The following is a 27599-nucleotide window of genomic DNA, read 5'->3' as shown; positions in this document are numbered from 1 at the left end:
GAGATCGTCTATAGCAAATTTTTCAGATTCCACATATATGCGTTAATATACAGTATTTTTTTTCTCCTTCTGACTTCTTTCACTCTATAGATTTGAATGTTACATACTTTTCACAGTCTACTTAGAATCAGTATTTTACCACTCCAAGTGAAACATAGAAACCTTGCACCCACTGGGTCCCCTTACCCTCCTTCCTATATGTTGTAGATGTCATATATAGTTGTCATTTCTCATGTTCGCCTTCATTCCTGACATTTCAAGTTTCCCTCTAATATCATTTACACTTCTTTCTGAAGATCTTCCTTTAGCAGTTCTTTTAGATGAGGTCTGCTGGCAACGAACTCTGCTAGCTTTCTTTTATCAAAGAATTTCTTTATTTTACCTCAGTTCTGAAATGTATTTTCACTAGATGTAGAATTTAGGGTTGAGAGGCTTTTTTTTCTTTTAGCACTTTAAAAATGTTCCATTTCCTTAAGGAATCCTTAATTTCTAATGATAAATTTGCTGTCTTCTGAATCATTGTTCCTTTATGTTACATTCTCTCTCCTTTCAAGATTTTTTTTTTTTTTTTTTTTTTTTTTTTTAGTTTTCATAGTTTGATGATCTGGGCTTGGATTTGGGAGGCTTTACCATATTTGAGATTCAGTTAACCTCATAAATCTATTAATCTGTGCCTTTTGCTAAATTTGGGACATTTTTAGACATTTTTAAAAAAAAGAATTTCTGTATCATTCTCTTCTCTTTCTGGGACTTCAGTGACATGAATGATATTTTATTATTATCCTGCACACCTTGAGACTCTATCTTTTAATCATTTACTCTCTGTTTTTCAGATTGGATAATTTCTGTTGATCTATCATCAAGTTCACTGATCTTTCCTCTTTCATCTTCATTTTGCTGTTGAGCCTATCAAGTGATTTTTTTTTTTTTTACATTTTTGTTACTGTATTTTTAGTTCTAAAGTTTCCTTTTGATTCTTTTTAATATCTTTTATTTGTTTGAGAGTTTGCTGAGACTTTCTATCTTTCCACTCTTTTCAAGAATGTCTACCCTTACTTCTTGGAACACCTTTATAGTAGCTGGTTTACCATCTTTGTCCTATAATTTCAATGTGTCATCTTCGTGTTGCTCTCTTTTGATCACCTTTTCCCATAGACACTGTGATTTTCCTGGTTCTTTGTATGCCAAGTACATTTGGATTGTACCCTGGACATTTTGAGTATTATCTTATGAGATTGTTGGTCTTATTTAAATCCTGTGGAGAAGTTTTGTATTTTTGGTTTAGCAGGCAATTCAGTGTAACAGGCTGTAAGTTCCAACCAGCTTTCTGTGGGTTGTGGTCCCAATATCAGTTCAGTTTTCAAGCCTTTGCAGTGCTTTTCAGATCTGTGCCATGCAGTGGCCAGTCTGGGACATGAGTAGTGATCTGGGACATGAGTAGTGATCTTATTCCACACTTCAGTTCTCAGAGTCTGTGGTCAGTCAGATCCACACATGGGAAGCTTGGGATGCACCCTGGAACTCACAGACAGCTTTGAGCTGTTGCTGCCCGACACCCCTCCCTCTCCGTGGTCTCCTCAGTATTTCCAGTTCCTCGGGACTCCCCTGTTCAGTCTTCTGTCCAAAAACCTGGGACTTTATTGCCGTAGCTGATGCATACTTCCTGCAACTATGACTGCAAAAAGAAGAGCTGCAAGAAGATGGGGAGGAGGAACTCAGTGGATGTTTGTACCACCCTCTTCAGGCTCTGCTCCTCTGACTGGAGATGAAGAAGTCCCTCCCTTGGAGTTTTACGTACCCTCAGGCCCCTGCTGTCAACCATGGCCTCTCCCACCACTGTGGGATTACCTGGGGGCTGAGACACAAGACAAAAGAGGGGAAAATGCATATTTCTTCCTTCTTTGAGCCCCTGCCTGCTCCCTGAGCCTAAACTAGAGGGCTTTCCTAGCACTCTCCTATGCCTCAGTGTCCACATCCAGCTTGTGCGCTGCCCTGAACCCAGGACTTTACATTGATGGGTAATTATACCAAAAATATATTAATACATATGTAGAACCTAAAGGATATACAAAGGAAAGATGCACTGTCTGGAAACATTCTGAAAAAGTTCATAGTGAATGTTTATAGTAGTGAAACAAATGTTTCACCCCTAAATGAAGTTCGAATACTTTGTGTTTGAATTCAAGAATCTTACCAGCGTTTGCTTTTTGGATAGTATTCCTGTAACAGGGATAGTGGGATGGGGACAGCAGAGAGCAGGCTCAGGGAAGACTTACACAATGACAGACATGTGAACTGATCTTTAAAGAATCAGATTAGTAGAAGTTATTCAGATGAACGGGTAACAGCATTCTCACAGAGGAAACAGCTTGAGAAAAGGCAGGTACAAATGTGCATGGTATGTGTGGATGTGTGTCATCGAAGAGACAAAAGCAGAAAAGGAAAATCTGATTCAGTTAGCCACTTACTGTGCCTTATTAGCCATGCTACAAAGTATTCCCACAAAAACATGTGAAATGGTTAGATACACGTTGGTATGAATTTCAGAAATGCAAGTTTTAGAATTTAGAACATGTGTTAAATAACCATTCCTGTACTTTGAACTGTTCTATCTTGCCATTGATAGCTTCTGGATTTTTAGTTAAAGTCAGTTGCATTTGTCATTCTTATTTTTACTTGCTAGGAATTTCATGCTTTGGCAAAATGAACAAGTACTGTCCATTTTGATCTAAATGTGTGCTATTTGCCTTTGACTTTTTCTAATTAAGCTTTCACTTTTGAGATAATTATAGATTCACAAATAATTCAGTTTTAGACTTACAAATAATACAGAGAGCCTGTGTACCTTTTGCTCAGTCTCCCCCAATGGTAACATCTTGTAAAACTGTAGTGAATATCATAACCAGGATATTAACATTGACACAGGTGAGGTACAGAGCATTCTATCACCACAGGGCCCCCTGCTTGCCTCTCCTCCCCTCCCCTCTGCCCCATCCTTAACCCCTGGCAACCACTAAGCTATTCTCCATTTTTGTCATTTTGTCATTTCAATATTGTTATAGAAGTGAAATCATACAGTATGTAACCTTTTGGATTAGCTTTTTTCACTTTCCACAATTTCTTGGAGATATTCATTGAAGTTGCAAACAAACTATTGTTTGTTCCCTTTTATTGCTGAGTAGTATTCTTTGACTTATTTCAGCTATGTTTTGCCATTATTTGAAAAACTAAAGTCTTGTTACTCGGGAGTTTTTCTTCTTATATATTTGCTTTGGAATTTAGACTAAAAGCCAAAGCCTCAGGAGCATTCTAGTTTTCCTTCCGAAGTTGCCTTTGGGTTGGTCAGTCATACTGGGTTGATGTTGTTAAGTCTTACAGGAGAAAAAATCTCATGTATACGTAGATTCAACTACTTTACTCCTCTTATATTTCTTAAAACCAGAAGTAAGATCAGAACATGTGAGCGGGAATGCTGCTTAAGAAATATTTAGCACAGCCCCTGTTCCAAGACAGCCCTGTGCTGGGCCCTGGGTGGGGCGGGGAGGGGCCTGCCCTGGGCAGCGCTCTGCAGCGAGAGGAGTGTGCCCCCGCTACAGCCCAGCGTCAGCAGCGTGCCATTTTCATTCGGTAACGTGGTTCTAGGTGTTGAACCAAAATTCCAGCCCCAATAATGAGGGAAAGAATGGAGACTTCCAGGTTTCAAATCGTGGTAATTAAAGCAGCCTAAAGTTTATTCCAGCAGAAGGAATGAAGACGTGAATAATTTAATTGAACTGCAGACAGGGTTTAAGTTAGCTATAATAATAACTGTAAGTAGTAACATTAATAAGGTCCAAGATATCATTTTAAACTTTAATATCAGTGTTCTCTTCCACCTTAGCAAGTCATAACTCTGCCTGCTTTGATTTTCATTTGAGGAGAAACAGAGAACACACATGCAATAATAAATAACTGTATCACTCTCATATAATTACCCACTTGGCACACTGTTTATTATTTTAGTTTAAATAGATGCTTTGGAGGAAGAGAAGAAAAAACATTAGAGATTTTCAGACACTTAGCAAATCCTGGTGTTTTTCCTACAGTATTGTTAACACTTGACCAGGGATTTTTAAATTGTCATTTTGCTGATGGCAAATATAAAAATGAGAATTCTTCGGCAGAAATTAATCTCATCAGTATCCACTTTAGACAGTGTTTTTTTATGCTGATCTAGAGAGGTTTGTGTATATTTTAACTATTTTTCACATAATGATCACCTTTAAGTAGTAACAGAAAAGTTAATGAGTATAGAAAACCTGCTGAATAAATCTACCCGATAATCCAAGACACTTAAAACATACATGCTTTAGCGTGAGCACAGATTTTACTTGATTAGTGCTGTATTTCTCAATTCAGTTATCAAACTCAGGGGAAATCTAAATCAAGATTTTTGACTGACATTCAATGGGATTTGATTGGGGTGCAGATAACTACAGTGTTTTAGTTTGACTGTAAGTCTTCTGATCGTAATTATGATATTATATATACTCTGAAAGCAGTTTTTAACTTCCTGTCTTTCATATGTGCACAGGTTCTTAATAAACTATTTATTTAATAAGTAAAATGTGCCTAAATATATAAAGCATACTTCTGCTTGCCTAAATAATGTGCCTGTTTACTCTATATCTTATCAGCTCATTACAAACATATGGGTGGCAGAGATGGATAATAGACAGCTAAAATGTTTATTAGTATCATTTTATCATTTACTACTACCTATCAGTAGTTAGAATAATAAATACAGTGAAAGAAGAAGTACAGTCCGCAGGCATCTGCTCTGGGCACACTGCAGTTTGGTCCAGCCTGCTCTCTGGTTGCCTGGGACTCCGTCTAGTGAGAGGAGCCAGGGTGAAGCAGAAGGTAGGTTTTAGAGCCATTAAGACCTGCATTCAAATTCTGCTTCCACCACCCAATAACCGTGTGTCCTTAGGCAGATTGTTTAACCTCTTCGAGCCTCATATTTTGGTGGGATTTCTTAATTTATAAAAAGGTGGTTATGAAGGTTAAAGGAAATGAGTTGACAAAGCATCTAGCACAGTGCCCAGCACATAGCAATTTGTGCTTCAGGAAAGAGAGGCAAAAATGAATCCTACTGCCTGTAGGTTAGAGCTTCTCTCCTAAAAAAAAATGCTAACATCCTAGAATGCTTATAATTCTAATATATGTATATAAGTTCAGAATTATATACACATCTTCACTTATTTTGCTTCTCTAAAATTATCATAGAGAGTTTCATAAAACTATCTGCTTAATTTCTTTCAGAGCTTTACCTTACTAGGAGATATACTTATAAAAGGGAAAAAATTCAAATCAAATATAATCTAAGAGTTTCCTTTCCACATTTCTAGAAGTGAAAAATGTTGGTGAGAGGTGGATCTATTTTAACACTTTGTTCTTTGATTTTAGCAGGAAAGGAAGGACAAGAAATCCTGGGGCCTGAAGCTCGGGCAGATGAAGCGGGATGTTCAGGTAACTTCTGCCTTTTTCACGCACACTGTAGTCCTTGAACAAGGCCTTTTGTGCCACTGGTTTTTGCATTTGTGGGTCCTGAATTTAGGCTGTTTCCTCCCCTTTCTCTTGCCCCCTTTAAATGTTTAAAGTGCCTTAGGTATATGGGGCCCTATATGAAAAGTTAGATGTTTATATTCCTTAAACACCATGTAAGCTTACAGGTTCATGTAATACAGCAGATTTCCATCTAGGATGACAAGTATAATCTACAGGTAATCCCCAAATTAAATGTTTGAGTGATGATTTAAACTTCTATCAAAATGTTTACCATAGTTGCAGAAATACAGATCAAACTATCTTGAGTTTCATCATTAGTTACCAGCATCTACATTGAATTGCCCACAAGACAAAAAGCAGAAGAGAGAAAAATAAGCAAATATCATGGGTTATTTAGAAACCAGATGAGAATCAGGAATATTGATGAGTGAACATGTCACGACAAACAAGAGAATAAATATTTTGGGGGGATAATTTCTGTGATTGAAAAAGGCCAAAATGAAGTGAAATTATAGTAAACAAGGAAATTTGCTTCCAAGTGACTAAAAGTACATACTCCCTGAGACTTAAGGCTATTCCTCTGTAATGGATTCAAATCAGATTTAAGAAGCACATGAGTAAGTGCAAATCTTAAATCCAGATCTTATATATGATAATAGCAGGCACTTATTATTGTGTCTCATAAGTCAGTCTTAGAATGTAAACTTCAAAAATAAATTCCAAATTAAAACCTTTCCTCAAAATTCTGTACATAACTGTATTCTGTATATTCAGCCATAAGTTAGATATTTCTATCATATAGTTTTAATTAAATTTTCTGTTTTTCCTCTTTGGCTTAACATTTATAGTTTTTTTTCTTTGCAGTACATTTTAGGAGTACTAATTTATAAGTACAGAGCCTTATGAATTACCTTGTGCTGTGTGAGATGAAAATGTTTTATAGTAATGTGTCAAAAATAGATTTTCACCTATAATACAAGCATCAGCCCTCCCTCACTTGTCAGTTCTTTATAAAACAAAGTGCCAGTCTTTGTACTGTTATTAAAGGTGAATCCCAAAGTAATTAAGTAATAATGGAACATGTGATCATTTATGGTGCCTGCAGCCAAAGATCTTGTATTCTGCCTTTAACGTGGTTGTGTTGAACTTGCATGAATAATGTATTCAGGTTTGCTTGTTATTTGTCAGGCTAACCTACACATTATATAAAATATTTAAACGAGATAGTTGTTATTAGTAAAATAGTGTTAATGAACACAAAAGAATGCTGTTCATCACTCTTTTATTTAATGTTAAAATTTGATGACTTACATTACCAGAGTGATGTAAGTTATTCTGTAAAAGATTGTTTGCCCTTTTAGGCAAAATGCCAGCGAAAAAGGCATTTACAGTTCCAAGTGTACAGCATTTTACCTCACAATTTGCTCTTCACTATGAAAATGAGTGAATTCTTTCAATCTATAATTTCCCTCTCCCCTCAAAACAGTCACATCCGGAAGGTAGAGTGATCGTGTATCAACCGGAGTTGCCACTGAAATGTAGGCCCCCCACCCACAACACGTGAGACCTGTACATTATTTCTCTGGAACATGGGGAGTTAGGAGTAAGCAAACATTTAATAAAATCCTGATACGTGCAGTTTTGAGCAAAGAAGGATGGAAATTAGACGTTTGAGTCATTCGAGCAGTGAAACTTTAAAATTATGTTTTGCCTTTGCCTTTGTGACTTCCTCGACTTCTAGGGAAAAACGTGCTGACAGAGTAAACAAAAACATGGCACAAAGGTCACCATCATTAGTTTAGAACTTTGTCAGCTCCTTTCTGTAGCTGACTTCCTTCTGCATTTCACGAAGTGAAGAAACTGTGGTCTCAGCTTAGTATTCAGGGAGTGAAAAATTCACCCAAAACACCCTTTTGTTCTTCTAAGCATCCCTTTTTTGTTTATATAGCTGATACTTGTGCAGAGTTTCAAAACTGGAGGATAAAGATAGGAAACCTAAGGATACTCTATTCTGATGGGAGTAAAACACTGAGAGCCACATTAAAAAATGTGGTTTAGTCTTTATACTGTTTGTGTCTCTATCCTTGCTTTCTCGAACTTGTGGTGATAACCCTATAATTCCACACGCTGACAAATGATTAGAGTCCTGTAATTCTGTATTTTGACAGTGAGCTCTGAGCTTTGTCACACCTGAAAGAAAACCATGTTATCGTATGTTTCTGCATGTTTGCTCATCTCTTTAATATTTAAACACATAAGTTTACAGTCTTGAGAAAAGGAATTTTGCCTTATAATTGACCTTTCACAGTGTGTACTTCCCAACACTTTAAATTTTATGGGTAAAACTGCAGAATGTCTGGTCTTAGCTTGAAATTGGCTTGGTAAATGCAGATTTGTGGATACAGTGTACTTTAGTTGGAAAGAGGCCAGAATTTGCAGGATTGCTTTGAGGAATATAGATGACAGTTACCTAGCACTTCCTATGTGCCTGGTACAGTACTAAGCACATACTGTATTAATTCATTTAATCCTCACAGCTACCCTAAGAGGTACTGTTATTATCCTCCAGATGTTAAATTACACAAATCGATCCTGTATTGCCTCCCAGGTTTCTGATGGACATATAAAATTCTTCATTTTACGTGTAAGTACAGTTGACCCTTAAAAATAACACGGGTTTGAACAGTGCAGGTCGACTTACACGCAGTGCTGCCCAGTCTGGTGTTGGCTGAGTCCGAGGATGTGGAACCGTGTATACGGAGGGCTCTGTTACATGTGGATTTTCAACTGCGTGAAGGTCGGCACTCCCCTCCACCAAGTTGTTCAAGGGTCAGCTGTAGGTTACAGCCTAATCTCTGGCATATTAAAAATGACCTTTCTAACATCACTCTTATATTTGAAATCCATAGCAGTTTAATACCATTCTTTTTTTAAATATGAATAAGCTCTTCTTTAAGAGTTATAATGAGAAATGTTATAATGTTTACTCCTTGAACTCATATTTCCATTCTACATAGCCTATCGAATTTGATGCTCACATAGTCTATATTTCCTGTTCGAAGGTATTTTTGATCAACTGTCATTTCTTTGCAAGAAAAACATGTATATAAATTGAAATTTAAGTTTCTCTTTAGTTTCTAGGCACCATGTGGCTCTTAAGATTAAAAAAAAAAACTTATGGATCACTGTATCCTATGATTATTAGTACTACACAGTTGATCACAACATGTATGACAAATTGTAATACACACAGTTGATCCTTGAACAACGTGGGGGTTGGGGTGCCGACCCCCCGCCCAGTCAGAGTCCGCATATGCCTTACAGCCAGCCTGCCCGCCAGTGTAACGCAGCTCCTCCAGACGCAGGGCCCCTCCCTGTCCGTGCCTCCACAGCCGCGGGTGCACCCAACCGTGGAGCACGCACAACTGTAGTATTTACTGTTGAAAAAACCCAGTATAAGTGGACCTGTGCAGTTCACATCTCTGTTGTTCAAAGTCAACTACTCATTAAAGAAAAATGTTACTGGAAATGAGATTAAAGGAGCTGAAGTATTCTTCAATTAGCCCATGTATCAATAGTTAAATGTTGCTTATTCTAAAAGAAAAAGTGTTCAGCATTAATTCTGTTTCTGTTTTTCTTGAGCACTGAGATAACCTTATTCTCATAAATAAAAAGGTGAAATACGTTTTTGTTATAAACAATTTATTTGGTTCTTTACATATCTTCAGAATTATGTGCAAAGAATTGTGGTTATCTATTAATAAAAATATTTTAATGTCTTGTTAACTGACAGTTCTATTACAGCTCCTTCTGTTTTGTTGAAAGCAAAAATTGAAAGCAACCTAATTTGCAAAAGGATATGTTTCCCAGTCGCCAGAACCATTCAGTCCCTCATTTCCTGGGACATATACCAAAAGGCTTTACCAGTACTTACTTATCAAAGGACCAATAATAGCTGTTTTGGCTTTTGTTACTTTTTCCCCCTCACTTAGAGGCACCTTGTTAATATATTCAGCAGTGGTTGGGCATATTGCAATATTACTAATTTTAGTACCTTCTCTTGGTACATTTTTTAAATAGAAATTGTTTTATCTTAACATATGAACTAACTGTATTTTGATCAATACCTTAGAGTTGTAAACTTAGTTCATTCAATTTTTAGAAAATTTGTACCTAATAACCATACTAGTAAAACTGGTTATCACTGTTAGACCAGTCAGCCAAATCAGACTTTCTGTCAGAAAAAAAAAAGAGTGTCTTCATTTTTCTAATTAAAATAAATGTGTCAATACACATTTTGAGGAATTTTATATTTTCTATGAAGAATCTATGTTATAGATACTGAGGAATGTATAAAGTATAAATAAATACATCTTTAAAACTGATTATCTGATGAGATAAAGATTATTTAGATCTAGTCTAATTGTTATGAGTTATAAAAATCTTTGCCTCCAAATGAGTCCTTTTACAACCAGTCATTGTATAGATGAGCTTATAACTTACTGACGATGATGCAAGGTTCGTGTATAAAATACAGACTACGTACATAATTCCGAAAAACATATACTATTTAAAACCTCATCATCCCATCATCTAGCGTATATATAGTTACTAGGCTACAGAAAATATAAACATTTAAAAGTGGAGACTTTAATTGAAATAAATATTTTGTAATGTAATCTGATAAAATGTTTTTAAGTAACTTGTCCAATCTATATTTCTCCATAAGACATCACATAAAATATAAATTTCATTCGTGAGTTTAATCTAGTTTAACTTGAAAATTTGAAGTTACACTGAAAAGACCTAATAATGCAGATTTGTACTGCTTTAGCTATGCAGAAGTGCTTATTTTTCTAGCTAATGACAGGTCCTAAGAAGGGTTTTTGAGAATACTCTTTGCTTTACTCTCACCAGCCTCCTGAAGAGCAGTCAATTTTTTAATAATAGTTATGGAATGAAACAGGTGAGCTCATTAAAGGAAAATTACTCTCACTCCCTCTGGGCATATTATGTAGCTGATTTCAGAGCTTTGTAACTAGAGCCAAAATATCCCCATTTCAATTGCCATGCTTTACCCCTGATAGATATCCAGGTAAACAGGAAAGGCTGGACGCGGAGAGGGCTCTTAAGTTGCCCTGATTGATCAATAAAGGTTTCCTCCAATCAGTATTTTGAATCGTTTTACTTCGGCAAGCTGGAGGTTTTTACACTTCAAGGGCAATGCACCATGTTAATGTAAGGGATGGAGGGAGGGATCTGCCTCTTTGAAGTTAGAGCAAAGGACTGTGAAAAGCTGGGGTAGAAAGAAGAACTTTCAGGATTCTAGGAAGGACCCTGCATGGAAATTGAGGATCTAGAAATAGATTCCCTTTAAACCAGCAGTACCGGCTTCCCTCTTAAAGAGCCTTCACCTCCCTATCAGATCCAGTAACCCTGGTTTGGTTAACACAGGCGTCAACTAAAAAATATAGTTCTCAGGGCAGTTACTATTGAACAACACAGGGGTTAGGGGCGCCTGACCCTCCCCCCAGTGGAAAATCCATGTGTAGTTTACAGTCAGCCCTCCCAATACAGGGTTCCTCTCTGTCCACAGTTCCACATCCACAGATTCAGCCACCCACAATCACGTAGTAGTGTAGTATTTGCCATGGAAAAAATCCGAGTATAAGTGAACCCTTGCAGTTCAAACCCATGTTGTTCGGGGGTCAGCTGTGTATAGCAGATACTAAATAATTAATATCCATTGGCTATATTTAAAAGGAGGAAAAAAAATGACTAGTCACTGTTATTATTATGTCATTGGTTCCAAGTTTTTAAACAGCAGCCACCCCAGGGAGCTGGGTTACTACTCCTGTGCAAGATTGCTTTAGTAACTGTTGAACAAAAAGATGCCCTTACGTCACCATTTTAATTTGGCCCAGTTCAGTCTGGTGCTCTGTAAATTTAGAACTGAGTTCAGTTTGAAGTGTGTAAAGAGGTCACCCGGGAGACACCCAAGGGCCACACTGACCCAGGACAGTTACCAGCAGCATGGAGCAGACCCTTCTCCAGGAGGAGAAGAACGGAAACCCCAGGGTACCAGGACCGCCCTGCAGCACAGCAGCGCTCTGGGCCGCCTTCTCCAAGTGAAGACATGCTGTTATCCTCGGACCCTCTGACTCAGGGAAAATGACTCTCCTTCACCCCACAGTTACACATTTACTGAGGCAGAAAGACAGAACAGGCCTGTCTGTATCTGAGCACTAGGGGAGATAGGAAGCAGTCTTATCAATTTGATACTCTTTGACTCTTTCTGACTGTAGAGAACTATTAAAGCTATTTTGTGAGAAATCATGTGAGTGAACTGAACTTCAGAGCAGTTTGTCATTCAGAAAATGGTTCAGATTTCAAGTACAACTGCAAGTAAATACAATACAGTGGGTTGCTAGGAAGGACTGAGCCTTGAGAACTGAGTTTTTCTCCTTTCCTGTTTACCTTGCTTTATCATTGGTTGATAAATTAGGGATTCAGCCAGCCTTCTCTGTGTCTTGTTCAAGAGTAAAATAGAAGTACCCTAAAGCTTAAAAGGGATATTGTGACTATGTCAAGACTTTCATAACACCTTAAACTTACGAAAACAGTTCTTAATAGATTATAACAATGAGTAAATTGTTTTTAATGTTAAGTAAATATTTCCTGCAAATTCAAGAATAATCGTGTATTCTCTCAAGAGAAACAATTTCTTATTTAAGAAAACTATGTAACAACTTGGTGGTGAAATTGCTTTTTATAGAGTATGCATTTCTTTTAGTAAAAGATGATGAATGCGACTCAGATGCAGAAAATGAACAAAACCATGATCCTAATGTTGAAGAGTTCCTACAACAACAAGACACTGCAGTCATCTACCCCGAGGCGCCCGAGGAGGACCAGAGGCAGGGCACGCCAGAGGCCAGCGGGCATGATGAAAACGGTAAGTGGAGCTTCGCGGCAGCTGTGTTCTCATCTCTAAGGGATTATTGTTTCCGTTACTCTAAGTGGGAACCCACTCTAATACAGGGAACATTTTCAAAAACCAAAATTTATTGCAAGTGGCTGTAGAGAGTGATCTCTTTAATCACTGGAACATTATCCATGGTAACAGTGTAGCATCGTATCAGTGGCATCTCATTACATAGTGTGATGCCGCTGCATGTGAAATGCTTAGGACAGTGCCTGGACATTGATTTCCATTCACTTACACGGCAGCAGGTAGTAGAAATGGGAAGCAGGATGACCCTACTGCCACTTGCTTATTCTCTGCTGTTCTGGCAAGAAAAACATGGTTGTCTGGTTCAAAGCATACGAATTTGGAGACAAATGGTTTTCCTGTATCTACTTTGGTCCTCTCTGATATGAACAGCCAGTGTATAAAGAGTGGTAAAATACAATAATAATGTGTTCATACTCTCCTGAAAAGAAACAGGCTGTCACTCTGCCTTCCATGCACTAGAAACAGATGAAAACATTCCTGTAAGAAATTTTATGTAATATCTGTACCAAGAACTAGAAAGTTACTTGGAATGTTTGAGGATATTTTAAGTATTAAGATCCTAAATCTGACTTGGCTTTTCCAGGATTCCCAGTTTAATAGATAGATTTAGCTTAATAGTCAAGTAATCAACTTTTTAAAAGACTCTTTTTAGAGCATTTTTAGGTTTACAACAAAATTGTACAGAGACGTCCCATATACCCCTGCCCACACACATGCATAGCCTCCCCCGTTATCAACATCACTCACCAGAGGGGTACTTTTTTTTTTCACCAAGGATGAACTTACACTGACACACCATCATCACCCAAAGTCCATAGTTTGCTTTAGGGTTCACTCTTGGTGTTGTACATTCTATGGGTTTGGAGAAATGTATAATGACATGTATCCATCGTTATAATATCACACAGAGTATTTTCATTTTCCTAAAAATCCTCTGTGCTCTGCGTGTTCATCTTTCCTCCCCTCCCCCTTGCCCTGGCAACTGCTGATATTTTTATGTCTCCGTAGTTTTGCCTTATCCAGAATGTCTTATAGTTGAAACTATATACTATATAGCCTTTTCAAATTGGCTTCTTTCACTTAGTTATGCATTTAAGTTTCCTCTGTGCCTTTTCATGGATTGATAACTCATTTCTTTTAAATGCTGAATAATATTCCATTGTCTGGATGTAGTACATTTTATTTATCCATTCACCTACTGAAGGACACCTTGGTTGCTTCCAAGTTTTGGCAATTATAAACAAAGCTGCTATAAACATTCACGTACAGATTTTGGCCTGGAAAAAGTTTTCAGCTTCTTTGGGTAAATACCAAGGTGCACAATTGCTGGATTATATAATAAGAGTATGTTTAGTTCATGAAGAAACTGCCAAACTATCTTCCAGAGCGGCTATACCATTTTTCATTCCACCAGCAATGAATGAGAGTTCCTGTTGCTCCACAACATGGCCAATATTTCATGTTGTCAGTGTTGCAGATTTTGGCCATTCTAATAGTGTATAGTGGTGTCCTACTGTTTTTAATTTGTATTTCCCTGATGAAATATTATGTGCAGCATGTTTTCATACTTATTTGCCATCTGTATATATTCTTTGATGAGGTGACACAGTCCTTGGACCATTCTTAAATTTTTTTTATTTTACATTGGAGATAGTTGATTTACAATGTTGTGTTAGTTTCAGGTGTACAGCAAAGCTATTTAGTTGTACATATAGCTATTCTTTTTCAGATTACTTTCCCATATAGATTCTTACAGAGTATTGAATAGTCTTCTGTGCTATACAGTAGGTCCTTGTTGATTATCTGTTTTATACATAGTAGTATGTATATGTTAATCCCAAACTCCTAATTTATCCACCCCACCTTTCCCCCTTGGTAACCATAAGTTTTCAGAGACTGTGAGTGTTTCTGTTTTGTAAATAAGTTCATTTGTACTATTTTTTAGATTCCACATATACATGATATCCTTTGATATCTGTCTCTGTCTGACTTCATATGGTAATCTTTAGATCTATCCATGTTACTGCAAATGGCATTATCTCATTCTTTTTTATAGCTGAATAATATTCCATTGTGTGTGTATATATTCACCACCACATCTTTATCCATTCCTCTGTCAGTGCACACTTAGGTTGCTTCCATTTCTTGCCTGTTGTAAATAGTGCTGCAGTGAACATTGGGGTGCATATTGCTTTTCAAAGTATGATTTTCTCCAGATATATGCCCAGGAGATGGATTGCTGGATCATATGGTAGTTCTAGTTTTAGTTTCTTAAAGAACCTCCATACTGTTCTCCATAGTGGCTGCACCAATTTACATTCCCACCAATAGTGTAGGAGGATTCCCTTTTCTTCACATCCTCTCCATTGTGTGTAGATTTTTTTGATGATGGCCATTTTGACCAGTGATACTTCATTGTAGTTTTGATTTGCATTTCTCTAATAATTAGTGATGTTGAGCATCTTTTCATATGTTTTTTGGCCATCTGTATGTCTTCTTTGGAGAAACGTATATTTAGACCTTCTGCCCATTTTTTGATTGGGTTTTTGGGTTTTTTGCTACTGAGGTGCATGAGCTGTTTGTATATTTTATAGATTAATCCCTTGTCAGTTGCGTTTGCAAACACTTTCTCCCATTCTGTGGGTTGTCTTCATTTTGTTTATGATTTCCTCTGCTGTGCAAAAGTTTTTAAGTTTAATAGGTCCCATTTGTATATTTTTGTTTTTATTTTCATTACTCTAGGAGGTGGATCCAAAAAGATATTACTGTGATTTGTGGCAAAGAATCTTTTGCCTGTGTTTTCCTCTAAGAGATTTATAGTATCTAGTCTTACGTTTAGGTCTTTAATCAGTTTCAAGTTTATTTTTGTGTTTGGTGTTAGAGAATGTTCTAATTTCATGCTTTTACACATAGCTGTCCACTTTTCTCAGCACCATTTATTAAAGAGACTATGTTTTCTCCTTTGTATATTCTTGCCTCCTTTGTCATAGATTAATTGACTATAGGTGTGTGGGTTTATTTCTGGGCTTTCTATCCTGTTCCACTGATCTATATTTCTGTCTTTGTGCCAGTACCATACTGTTTTGGTGACTGTAGCTTTATAGTATAGTCCGAAGTCAGGCAGCCTGATTCCTCCAGCAGCTCTGTTTTGCTTTCTCAAGATTGCTTTGGCTATTCATGGTCTTTTGAGTTTCCATACAGACTTTAAGGTTTTTGTTCTAGATGAGCAGAAAATGCCACTGGTTGTTTAATAGGAATTGCATTGAATCTGCAGGTTGCCTTGGGTAGTATAGTCATTTTAACAACATCGATGCTTCCAGTCCAAGAATATGGTGTATCTTTCCATCTGTTTGTGTCATCTTTGATTTCACTCATCAGCATCTTATAGTTTCCAGAGTACAGGTCTTTTGCCTCCTTAGGTAGGTTTATTCCTAGGTATTTTATTGTTTTTGATGCAATGGTAAATGGTATTGTTTCCTTAATTTTTCTTTCTGATCTTTCATTGTTAGTGTATAAGAATGCAACATATTTCTGTGTATTAATTTTGTATCCTGCAACTTTACTGAATTCATTGATAAACTCCAGTAGTTTTCTGGTAGCATCTTTAGGATTTTCTATCTGTAGTATCATGTCATCTGCAAACAGTGACAGTTTTACTTCTTCCTTTCCAATTTGGGTACCTGTTATTTTTTTCTTCTTCTCTGGTTGCCATAGCTAGGGCTTCCAAAACTATGTTGAATGAAAGTGGGAAGAGCAGACATCCTTGTCTTGTTCCTGATCTTAGAGGAAATGCTTTCAGCTTTTCATCTTTCAGTGTAATGTTAGCTGTGGTTTTGTCATATATGGCCTTTATTATGTTGAGATAGGTTCCCTCTATGCCCACTTTCTGGAGAGTTTTTATCATGAATATGTGTTGAATTTTGTCAAAAGATTTTTTTGCATCTATCAAGATGATGATACGGTTTTTCTTCTTCAGTTTGTTAATGTGCATCTATCGAGATGATGATATGGTTTTTCTTCTTCAATTTGTTAACTGATTGATTTGTGAATATTGAAGAAACCCTGCATCCCTGGGATAAATCCCACTCGATCATGGTGCATAATCCTTTTATTGTATTGCTGGATTCTGTTTGCTAGTGTTTTGTGGAGGAATTTTGCATTTATGTTCATTTATGATATTGGCCTGTAATTTTCTTTTCTTGTGGTATCTTTGTCTGGTTTTGGTATCAAGGTGATGGTGGCCTTATAGAATGAATTTTGGAGTGTTTCTTCCTCTCAAATTTTTTGAAATAGTTTCAGAAGGATAGGTGTTAACTCTTCTCTAAATGTTTGATAGAATTCGCCTGTGAAGTAATCTGGTCCTAGATTTTTGTTTGTTGGGAATTTTTTAATCACAGTTTCAGTTTCAGTGCTGTGATTATTCTGTTCATATTTTCTATTTCTTCCTGGTTTTCAGTTTTGGGAGATTGTACCTTTCTAAGAATTTGTCCATTTCTTCTAGGTTGTCCATTTTATTGACATACAGTTACTTGTAGTAGTCTCTTATGATCCTTTGTATTTCTGTGGTGTCTGTTGTAACTTCTCCTTTTTCATTTCTAATTTTATTGATTTGAGCCCTCTCCCTTTTTTCTTGATGAGTCTAGCTGTAGGTTTATTAATTTTTTTTATCTTTTCAAAGAACCAGCTTTTCGTTTCATTGATCTTTTCTATTGTTTTTTCATCTCTATTTATTTCTGCTCTGATCTTTATGATTCCTTTCCTTCTGCTCACTTTGGGTTTTGTTTGTTCTTATTTCTCTAGTTGCTTTAGGTGTAAGGTTAGGTTGTTTTGGGGGGATTTTTCTTGTTTCTTGAGGTGAGATTGTATTGCTGTAAACTTCCCTCTTAGAACTGTTTTTGCTGCATCCCATAGGTTTTGGATCATCTTGTTTTCATTGTCATTTGTCTGTAGGTATTTTTTTTTCTCTTTGATTTCTTCAGTGACTCATTGGTTATTTAGTAGCATATCATTTAGCCTCCACATGTTTGTGTTTTTTAGTTTTTTTTTTTTTTTTTCTTGTAGTTGATTTCTAATCTCATAGCATTGTGGTCAGAAAACATGCTTGATATGATTTTTTTTTTAATTTACCAGTTTTGCTTTATGGCCCAGCATGTGATCTATCCTGGAGAATGTTCCATGTGCACTTGAAAAGAATGTGTGTTCTGCTGCTTTTGGGCCGAACACTATATGAATACCAATCCAAGTGCATCTGATCTAATGTGTCATTTAAGGCCTGTGTTTTCTTTATAGATTTTCTGTCTGGATGATCTGTCCATTGATATAAGTGGGGTTTAAAGTCCCCTACTGTTATTGTGTTACTGTTGATTTCTCCTTTTATGGCTGTTAGCATTTGCCTTATATATTGAGGTGCTCCTATGTTGGGTGGATATATATTTACAGTTCTTACATCTTCTTGGATTGATCCCTTGATCATTATGTAGTTTCCTTCTTTGGCTCTTATAACCGTCTTTATTTTAAAGTCTATTTTGTCTGATATGAGTATTGCTACTTCAGCTTTCTTTTGATTTCCATTTGCATTGAATACCTTTTGCCATCTTCTCACTTTCAATCTGTATGTGTCCCTAGATCCGAAGTGGGTCTCTTGCAGACAGCATATGTATGGGTCTTGTTTTTGTATCCATTCAGCCTGTCTGTGTCTTTTGGTTGGAGCATTTAATCCATTTACTTTTAAGGTAATTACCAATATGTATGTTCTTATTGCTGTTTTGTTAATTTGGGGAGGGGGTTTATTTTTGTAGATTTGGGCATTTATTGTTTGTAGATTTTTAGGTGATGGCCATTCTGACCAGTGTGAGGTGATACCTCATTGTAATTTTGATTTGCATTTCTCTAATAATTAGTGATGTTGAGCATCTTTTCATGTGCTTTTTAGCCATCTTTGTCTTCTTTGGAGAAATGTCTTTTTATAGCTTCTGCCCATTTTTTGATTGGGTTGTTTGTTTTTATGATACTGAGCTGCATGAGCTGTTTGTTGAGGGATTTATTTTTGTAGGTCTTTTTTATTCCCTTCCTCTTTTGTTCTCTTGTGATTTGATGGCTATCTTTAGTGTTGTTTTGGATTCATTTTTCTTTTTTGTGTGTGTATCTGTTGTAGATTTCTGGTGTGCAGTTACCATGAGGCTTTGATATAGCAGTCTGTATATATACATATATATACACACACACACAAGATTGTTTTAAGTTGCTGGTCTCTTGATTTCAAATGCATTTCTAATATCCTGCATTGTACTCTCTTCTCATGATTGCTGGTTTTGATATCATGTTTGTGAGTGGATGACTTCCTACTTTTACTGTATGTTTGCCTTTACCAGTGAGCTTTCACATTTGTTATTTTCTTGTTTCTAGTTGTGGGCTTTTCTTTTCCATATAGAGAAGTTTCTTTAGCGTTTGTTGTAAAGCTGGTTTGGTGGTGCTGAATTCTCTTAGCTTTTGCTTGTCTGTAAAGCTTTTGATTTCTCTGTCAAATCTGAACAAGAGCCTTGCTGAGTAGAGTATTCTTGGTAGTAGGTGTTTCCCTTTCATCACTTTAAATATATTCTGCCACTCCCTTCTGGCCTGCAGAATTTCTGCTGAAAAATCAGCTGATAACCTAATGGGGATTCCCTTGTATGTTATTTGTTGCTTTTCTCTTTTGCTTTTGATATTTTCTCTTTGTCTTTAATTTTTGTCAAGTTGATTAATATGTCTCAGTGTGTTCCTCCTTGGGTTTATCCTGCCTGGGACTCTGTGCTTCCTGGACTTGGGTGACTGTTTCCTTTCCCATATTAGGGAAGTTTTCAGCTATTATCTCTTCAAATACTTTCTCAGGCCCTTTCGCTCTCTCTTCTCCTTCTAGGACCCCTATTATGTGAATGTTGGTGCATTTAATGTTGTCCCAGGGGTCTCTTAAATAGTTCTCATTTCTTTTTTCTATATTCTGTTCTACAGCATTGATTGCCACCATTCTGTCTTCAGCTATTTATTCATGCTTTTGCTTCATTTATTCTGCTATTGATTCCTTCTAATGTATTTTTCATTTCAGTTATTATAGTGTTCAACTCTGTTTTTAAATCTTCTAGCTCTTTGTTAAATATTTCCTGTATCTTCTTGGTCTGTGCCTCCATTATTTTTCCAAGATCTTGGACCATCTTTACTATCACTACTGTGAATTCATTTTCAGGTAGATTGCCTATCACTTCACATAATTGTTCTTTTGGGGTTTTATCTTGTGCCTTCATCTGGAACATATTCCTCTGCCATCCCATCTTCTCTAACCTTCTCTGTTTGTAATCCCACAGACTGCAGGATTATAGTTCCTCTTGCTTCCAGTGTCCGTACCCTGGTGAGTGAGGCTGGTCTAAGGCTTGTGCAGGCTTCCTGGTGGGAGGGACTGGTGCCTGCCCCTTGGTGGATGGAACTGGGTCTTGTCCCTCTGGTGGGCAGGGCCATGTCAAGGAGTGTGTTTAGAGGTGGCTGTAGGCTCAGGATGACTTTAAGCAGCCTGTCTGTGGAGCTGTGTTCCCACCCTGTGGGTTGTTTTGCCTGAGGCATCCCAGCACTGGAACCTAAGGGCTGTTGGGTGGGGCCAGGTCTTGGCATCAAAATGGCAGTCTCCAGGACAGCTCACTCAAATGAGTGCTCCCCAGTACCTCCACCACCAGTGTCCTTTTACCCACAGTGAGCCACAGCCACCTCTCATCTCCCCAGCAGACCATCCAGGACCAGCAGGTAGGTCTGGTCCAGGTTCCTATGAAGTCACTGCTTTTTCCTCTGTGTCCCAGCTCACACAAGACCTTGTGTGCACCCTCCAAGAGGGGCACTTCTGTTTCCCCCAGTCCTGTAGAGCTCCTGCAGTCAAGCCCCACTGGCCTTCAAAGCCAAGTGCTCTAGGAGCTCCTCCACTCAATGCCAGATGCTCAGCCTGGGGAGCCTGATGAGGGGCCTAGAACTCTCACTCCTGTGAGAAAACCTCTGTGATATAATTATTTTATAGTTTGTGGATCACCCACCTGGCGGGTATGGGATTTGATTTTATCGCGAATGCGACCCTTCTACTGTTTCATTGTACTTTTTCTTTGTCTTTGAAAGTAGAATATCTTTTTTTGGTAAGTTCCAGCCCTGTTTTGTTGATGGTTGTTCAGCAGTTAGTTGTGATTTTGATGTCTTCGTGAGAGGAGATGAGTTCAGGTTGTCCTCAAGTTTACGTTAATCTCAGGTATATATTCTTGAACTCAGTAGTTCCTGTAGTGATTTCCTGATTCTCCATCATGAAGATGGAGGAGGAAGGTGACTATGATTTGGCCCATTTTTTAATTTAATTATTTGACTTCTTATTGTTGAGTTTTAAGAATTCTTTGTATATTTTGGATAATAGTCCTTTTTCAGATATGTTGTTTGCAAATACTTTTCCCAGTCTGTGGCTTATCTTCTGATTCTCCTGTTATTGTCTTTCATGGAACAGAACTTTTTCATTGAATGAAGTCCAGCTTATCAATTCTTTCTTTCATGGCTCATGCCTTTGGTATCTAAGCAGGCATTACCATACCCAAGGTCGTATAGGTTTTCTTCTGTTGTCATCTATGAGTCTTAGTAGTTTTGCATTTTACAGTTAGGTCTGTGATCATTTTGAGTTTTGCAAAGGGTGTAAGGTCTGTGTTTACGTTCCTTTTGTATGTGAATGTTCAGTTATTCCATTACAATTTGTTGAAAAGACTGTCTTTGTTCCATTGTATTGCCTTTGCTCTTTGGGCTCTCTACTCTGTTCCCTTGATCCATTTGTTTGTTCTCTCACCAACACCACACTTTCCTGATTATTATATCTCTATAGTAAGCCTTGAAGTCAGGCAGTGTCAGTCTTCCAACATTATTCTTCACCTTCAGTGTTATCTTGCTTCTTCTGGGTCTCTTGTCTCTCCATATAAATTTAGAATGTTTGTCATTATCCATAAAATAACTTGATTGGGATTGCATTGACTCTATAGATCTAGTTGGGAAGAACTGACATTTTGACAATATTGAGACTTCTTATCCATGAACATGGAATATCTCCCCATTTATTCAGTTCTTTGATTTCATTCATCAAAGTTGTAGTTTTCCTCAAATAAATCTATACATAATTTTTTTTTATTTATGCCTACTTCAGCATTTGGTGCTAGTGTAAATGGTATTGTAACAATTAGGTTTTAAATTTTTGAAGGAAATCAAGAAGGATGGTACAGAAAAAACATTCCGTTGAGAAGAGTCAGCTGTACCTTCCTTAAATCAGGAATCAGCTATGAAAAAGAGCAGAAAGGGAAGTTTCACTCCAGAATAGATAGAATTTCTGTAGCTAATTTGGTGACAAAGGGAAAAGAAGTAGGGTACTCTAGGAATTGTTCCCTCCAGTGTGGCAAAAGGACACATTTTTGAAAACCATAGGTAATTACCCCTGGGGACACTGCATTTCAGCTTAATAATATGTGTTCTGTTAATCTATTTGCATATTTGCAGAGTCTGTACTTATTGGCCTCATAATCCTGTAGGGCCTTACTTTTCTACTTTTGTTTCTTGGATGTTTTTTTTTTTTCTCTTAAAGAAAATGTGTTAACATTTCACCTGAAGAAGTAGTAGATTACAATAAATATGAAAGGGAAATGGAAAATTTTAAATGCAGATGTGTATAAATATGTAAAATTTTTATGTAACAAAGCGGCTTTCAGAAAGCCTCAGTGAAAGAAAATAAAACTAAAGAAACGTTCCATTGCATAGATCAAATAAGGTTAAACTTTGTAAAGTCCCATAAAAATTGGGGCTCTAACCTATCTTCGTTGCTGTGCACAGGCTTTCTCTAGTTACTGCAAGTGGGGGCTACTCTTCATTGTGCTGCACAGGCTTCTCATTGCCATGGCTTCTCTTGTTTGGAGCACGGTCTCTAGGTGTGCGGGCTCAGTAGTTGTGGCACATGGGCTTAGTTGCTCTGCAGCATGGGGGATCTTCCCGGATCAGGGCTTGAACCCATGTGCCTTGCATTGGCAGGTGGGTTCTTAACCACTGCACTACCAGGGAAGTCCTACAATATATAAAACATTTGAATTATACAATTTGTTTTTAATTCAGGTATTCATTACTTTCAGGTATAATATGTAATTTAACTGCTAATACAATATTTCATAGTAGATATTCTGTAAACATCAGCAACATCTGTTTACATATAAAAAGTGATTATCTTCAGAAGCACTTAGGTTTTTAGTGTTTTAATAGATTAAACATACCATCCTGCACGTCACAAGTAGTATGTAGGGAAGCTTTATTCCAACAGGTTAACTTATCACAGATTTTGGTTCACTGGGAAAGAAATCATGGAGTTTTTTCACAGGTGTTATATCAGGCTGCCTACTAAGGGAAGGTTAAAATACAGAAATTATACTCATGGTCACGGATACATAAAGAAGTTACGGTTCAAAAAACAGTCAGAAACAGGTTGGATTTTTCAGTATTGAATTGTTACCATAAGTTTATTATAGGAATTCTTAAAAGAAGCATTTTTTCCTTACTTGTCATGTCTTCATTACTATAAAGTGAGTTTTTAAAAAACAATAATCCAATAATTTTTAAAACAGAAACAAAAATTTTAACTTTTATTCTATAACTTAGTACGTCAATTATTTATTTACTTTTCATTGTTTTATGCTGTTGGCCTAAAAGAATAAATTCATGTCTCATATGTGTGAGAAGATTCAATAGATAGTGATTTGTGAAAAGAACTTACTGTTTAAATATGAGCAACTTGTCATTTTACAGAATTATTCGTATTTTGTTTATTAATTAGATGGGTTAATCATGAAGGCAAAGGAGAAACTAGAATGTAATTTGTGGACAGACAGCTTATGACCCAGGAGTACAAGCAGCTTGAATCATGGAGTCACACTGTGACTGTGGTACAGATGACAAAACACCTGTAACGATGGACTCTGACGTTAGCCACTGACACCAGCTGAGAGCAGGAGGATAGCCAGGCACTCTGGCAAGGAGAGTGTCCCAGATGTTGACTTCCCACTTGCCTGTACAAATAGGAAGTTGATACTAGACAAAGCATAACTTGATTTTCCCCCCAAATATCCTCACGTGGCTAATCTAGTCCCCAAAGAAATGGGTCATGTCAGAGTCATCAGCAACAGAAAACTCTCTGCTTCCAGTTGCCCTGCTAGCTGATAGCAAAAGATACCAGCATAAACTTTGGAGGTCTTGGTGGTTTGATTTTATTTATAAATTTGATACATATTTCAATGTATTTATCTATGTAGAGTCAGGTGCTCAGCTTATTATTTGCAGGCTGGCCCTTGAGCAAGACATTTAATTTACATGAACTTGAATTTCAGTAACAGTGACACATGCTTATGAAGCATTTGAAGATTGTTATGAAATTTTCTTTGGTAGTCTGTTTTTCTATAAGAAATTCAAAAAGAAGGTAAGATGATATTTACAATAAGATGTCACTTAGGAACTTAGTTCTTCGAAGAAATAAACCAAATATGGAAATCTACTCTTAGTTTAATAATATTAATTGGCCAAATAGTATTACATTTTATGATGGGCGGGCTTAGATGATTCCATATATAAAAAATATGTAGTTCATTCTGTGAACTACAGTTTATCCATAACGCCCTTATTTTCTGAAAGCTATCATAATAGTTGTCCATATAAAACTATATAGAAAATTCATCCATGTGTTTCAGGAGGGGAAGAACATGAAGAATGGTGCAGGTGGCGCTTCAGAGGGCCAGCTCCCCACAGTACACCCTCTTTTGGTCTGAACTCAGGCATAGGGCCACACCTACCTGCAAAGGAGTCTGAGAAACATAGTCTGTGTGCTACTTACTCTCCAGTGACTATAACTATAGTGTCATTTTTCAGATTTGAAAGAGTGAACATTCAGTGAATAATGATGACATTGTTACCTCTGTAGAAAGATTCCGTTATAGTGTGCAAATCCCTTTCGTGTGTATACATTTCATACATTTACAAATGTAACCTACATTCTAATTTTACTTTTCTTTTCTTTGTCTAATTCATCATACAAAAGAAGGGAAGAATTATGTTTTAGTGAACAAGATGCAGGACTTTTAAGTCAGCACGCGTTTGACTCCTTACTTCATCACTTACTGGTTGTGTGAGCTGAAAGTTATTTAGCCTTTTCGGGTCCTTATGTTCTCTCTTTACAAAATGCAGGGGAAGATCCGTGTGTTGTTTTGAGGATCAAATACAAAGCATAATACCTGGAATGTAGCAAAGGGCCTCAGTGGTAGCTTTGGTAATATTTTTTGAATGTTTTAAATTTAAAATATATGATTCTTCTTTTACAGGAACACCAGATGCATTTTCCCAGTTACTCACCTGCCCGTATTGTGACAGAGGATATAAGCGCTTTACCTCTCTGAAAGAACACATTAAGTATCGCCATGAAAAGAATGAAGATAACTTCAGTTGCTCCCTGTGCAGTTACACCTTTGCATACAGAACCCAGCTTGAACGTCACATGACCTCCCATAAATCAGGAAGAGATCAAGTAAGTCAGATGACTGAGTGCACTAACTTTCCAAAACACTGAGAACTCGCCCCTCCACAGGAGGCAAGGGTTTTAATATACTTAAGAATTAGGGGGATGTACTAGACAGTGCCCGGTCTGCAGCCTTATAAAAGTGAACGTGATTATTCATTTGGATTATGTAGTCATTTCTGAGGTAAAAGCACATGTGAACACCATGAGCACTATTGTAGAGGTAACTAAGTTTTTTCTCTTTTTCAGATAAGTTCCCTTTCATCTCAATTTAATTGTTTTGCTTATACCATAACAAATGTTTTCCTTACATTTTTAGAACTGGATTTCAAAATGCATTCTACTAAAATGTTCAGTGTAGGAAAAATAAATACTGGTTACATAAACCACACGACCTACTGCTGACCAAGTTGAGGAAAAAATCAAATAACAATTAAGTTTAATTTTCTGTGAACCAATGACTATTCTCAGTGTAAGCTACTGTGGTTTTTTTCCTATAATAAGGGACATTGCCTCTAAGAATCTAAAGTTTAGACTCTAAACCATTTTTAATCTGAAGACACAATTTTCATATGGTTTATTCTACTTCTCTGTCACTTTGCCTCAATTTCTGGAAGTATAAACCAAGAATGTCCTGTAAGTATAAGTTATATTTAAATTGTTGGCTCTGTACTTAAGGATTAAAGTCAAAGAAGCTTTTGCCAGTTGTCCTTTTATAAGAGTTTGATAACTATCAACTATAAGTGATCAATTAATAGCTACTTAATTCTAGATTTAAAAACCAAATAAGTATTCAGCTGCACAGGATATGTCGAGGGTATCTGTAGTGGTTGGGGCACATGTCCAGTGTCTTATACCCAAGGATGTAAACATTTGTCTGCCTGAGTGCGTGGGTCTGCTCTGTGTGCCTACATCACAGATTCCATAGAGGACAAATTACCCCCTTTGCTATGATGGCTAAACCTGAAAATTGTAACAGAAGCAGAATGACGAGAAGGGTCAACCTGTCTTCTCAGGACTCTGGGGACAACACTCATGAAGTAAGGGGTGTGGGAGGCTGGCGGGCAGGGAGCAGGGACCCAGCTTTCCCTTTTAGGTAGGGCAGTGGTTTGGTCCATGAAAGAGCCCTGGGAGTGGGAGCAGGTGCCAGGAGGGGGGGAAACTGCCACACAAAGACAAACCCCATCTGTTTGCACCTGCCCGATGGGTCCTGTCAGGGACAGTCCAGAAGCTCCTACTACCCCAGCGTCCCGACGTGACCACAGCACAGACAAGCCCTGGGAAAGGACCTACTCAGGTGATGGGGGGCGGGGGGGCAGCCCCATCCCACAACTGCTGCCGCACATCCTCTCTACCCCGAGGGCCCTTGTCAAAGGAGGGATCTTCAGAGGACAGATGGAACTCTGCTGCTAGAAAAACAAATCATAAGATCTCTGATGAACATGAAGGCTACTTTCTGTGAGGGTTTGTCTGATGGGTGCAAAGGCAGTCAGTTTTATATGTGAACGATGCGATCAGACCAAGGTCAGAGAGGAGCCGTGATGGATGTGAGAACCGATAAGGGGAGGAAGTATAATTGGGGGAACAGCTTAGGTTAGGAGGCAGCAAATTGGAAGGCAGACCGTCTGCCTTGCTGGCCTTTGAAAATCATGCTGTGACCTAAAGATAGGCATTTCTGTGTCTTATTAATTTACTCATTCAACAAATATCTGAGTTTCCATTCTGTGTCAGGCCTGTTGCAGGTGTTAAAGGCACAATAGTGAAAAAGATAAGCAAAGTCCCTGACAGTAGAGCGCCTGTATTAGTAGGTGATAGAAAACAGATGTAAGACATAAAAACAGGTAGCATGAAGAAAAATAAAGCAGAGTAAGAGGATAGAAAGTGGTGAAAGCTGCTATTTTGTTTTTACAGGGTAGGGAGACGATTTTGAGACTAGGACGCCTGAACTCAGAGCTGGATGAAGTGAGGGAGCCGGTCACAGGATGCTGGGGGAGGGCAGAGGGGAGCAGAGAAGCTGAAAGGCCTCGAGGCAGAAACCTGCCAGCGGGCACCAGGGAGCAGCAGGTGGCCAGGTGCACAAAGGAGAGAAAGATGAGTGAGGCCAGGGAGGAGACGGGCCAGAGGACGCAGGCTCTCCTATAAGCCTGCGTATATACGCTTTTGATTTTATTCTGAAGTGTGATGGGGAAGCCCTTGAAAGATACAGCATTTGAGCTTTATGTTTTATTTTTAAGGCACGACGGGCTGTTGGGTGGAGAGTAGACTGAGAGACAAGAAGAGAGCAGGGAGACAACTTAGAAGCTGTGGCTGTGACCCAGGCCAGAGGCGGTCGGTGTGACAGACATGACATTGTGAGGGACAGTGGTACAGTGTTGCTTGCTGAGCGATTGGACAGGAGTCTAAGGGAAAGCGAGGGATCAAGGATTCCTCCAAAGTTCAGGGCCTACGTGATGATCAGAT

At 37.8% G+C, this 27599-nt stretch overlaps 1 protein-coding gene across 4 annotated transcripts in view; it reads left to right on the top strand.

Moving 5' to 3' along the window:
* ZEB1 (zinc finger E-box binding homeobox 1) overlaps positions 1-27599 on the top strand; it is a 199725-nt gene that overhangs the window by 155821 nt on the left and 16305 nt on the right. For 3 of the 4 annotated variants that reach the window (XM_057731301.1, XM_057731304.1, XM_057731303.1), the window contains exons 3-5: positions 5449-5511; positions 12344-12505; positions 24946-25148. In XM_057731301.1, coding sequence (XP_057587284.1) covers positions 5449-5511; positions 12344-12505; positions 24946-25148 — 428 coding nt within the window. The remainder of the gene's footprint in view (positions 1-5448; positions 5512-12343; positions 12506-24945; positions 25149-27599) is intronic. The other variant, XM_057731302.1, reaches the window with a different exon arrangement.

This window comes from Hippopotamus amphibius, chromosome 4 (genome assembly GCF_030028045.1).
Source record: "Hippopotamus amphibius kiboko isolate mHipAmp2 chromosome 4, mHipAmp2.hap2, whole genome shotgun sequence".
Lineage (NCBI taxonomy): Eukaryota > Metazoa > Chordata > Mammalia > Artiodactyla > Hippopotamidae > Hippopotamus > Hippopotamus amphibius.
The sequence above is the reverse complement of the archived record's forward strand: the minus strand, read 5'-3'. Positions and strand labels throughout refer to the sequence as shown.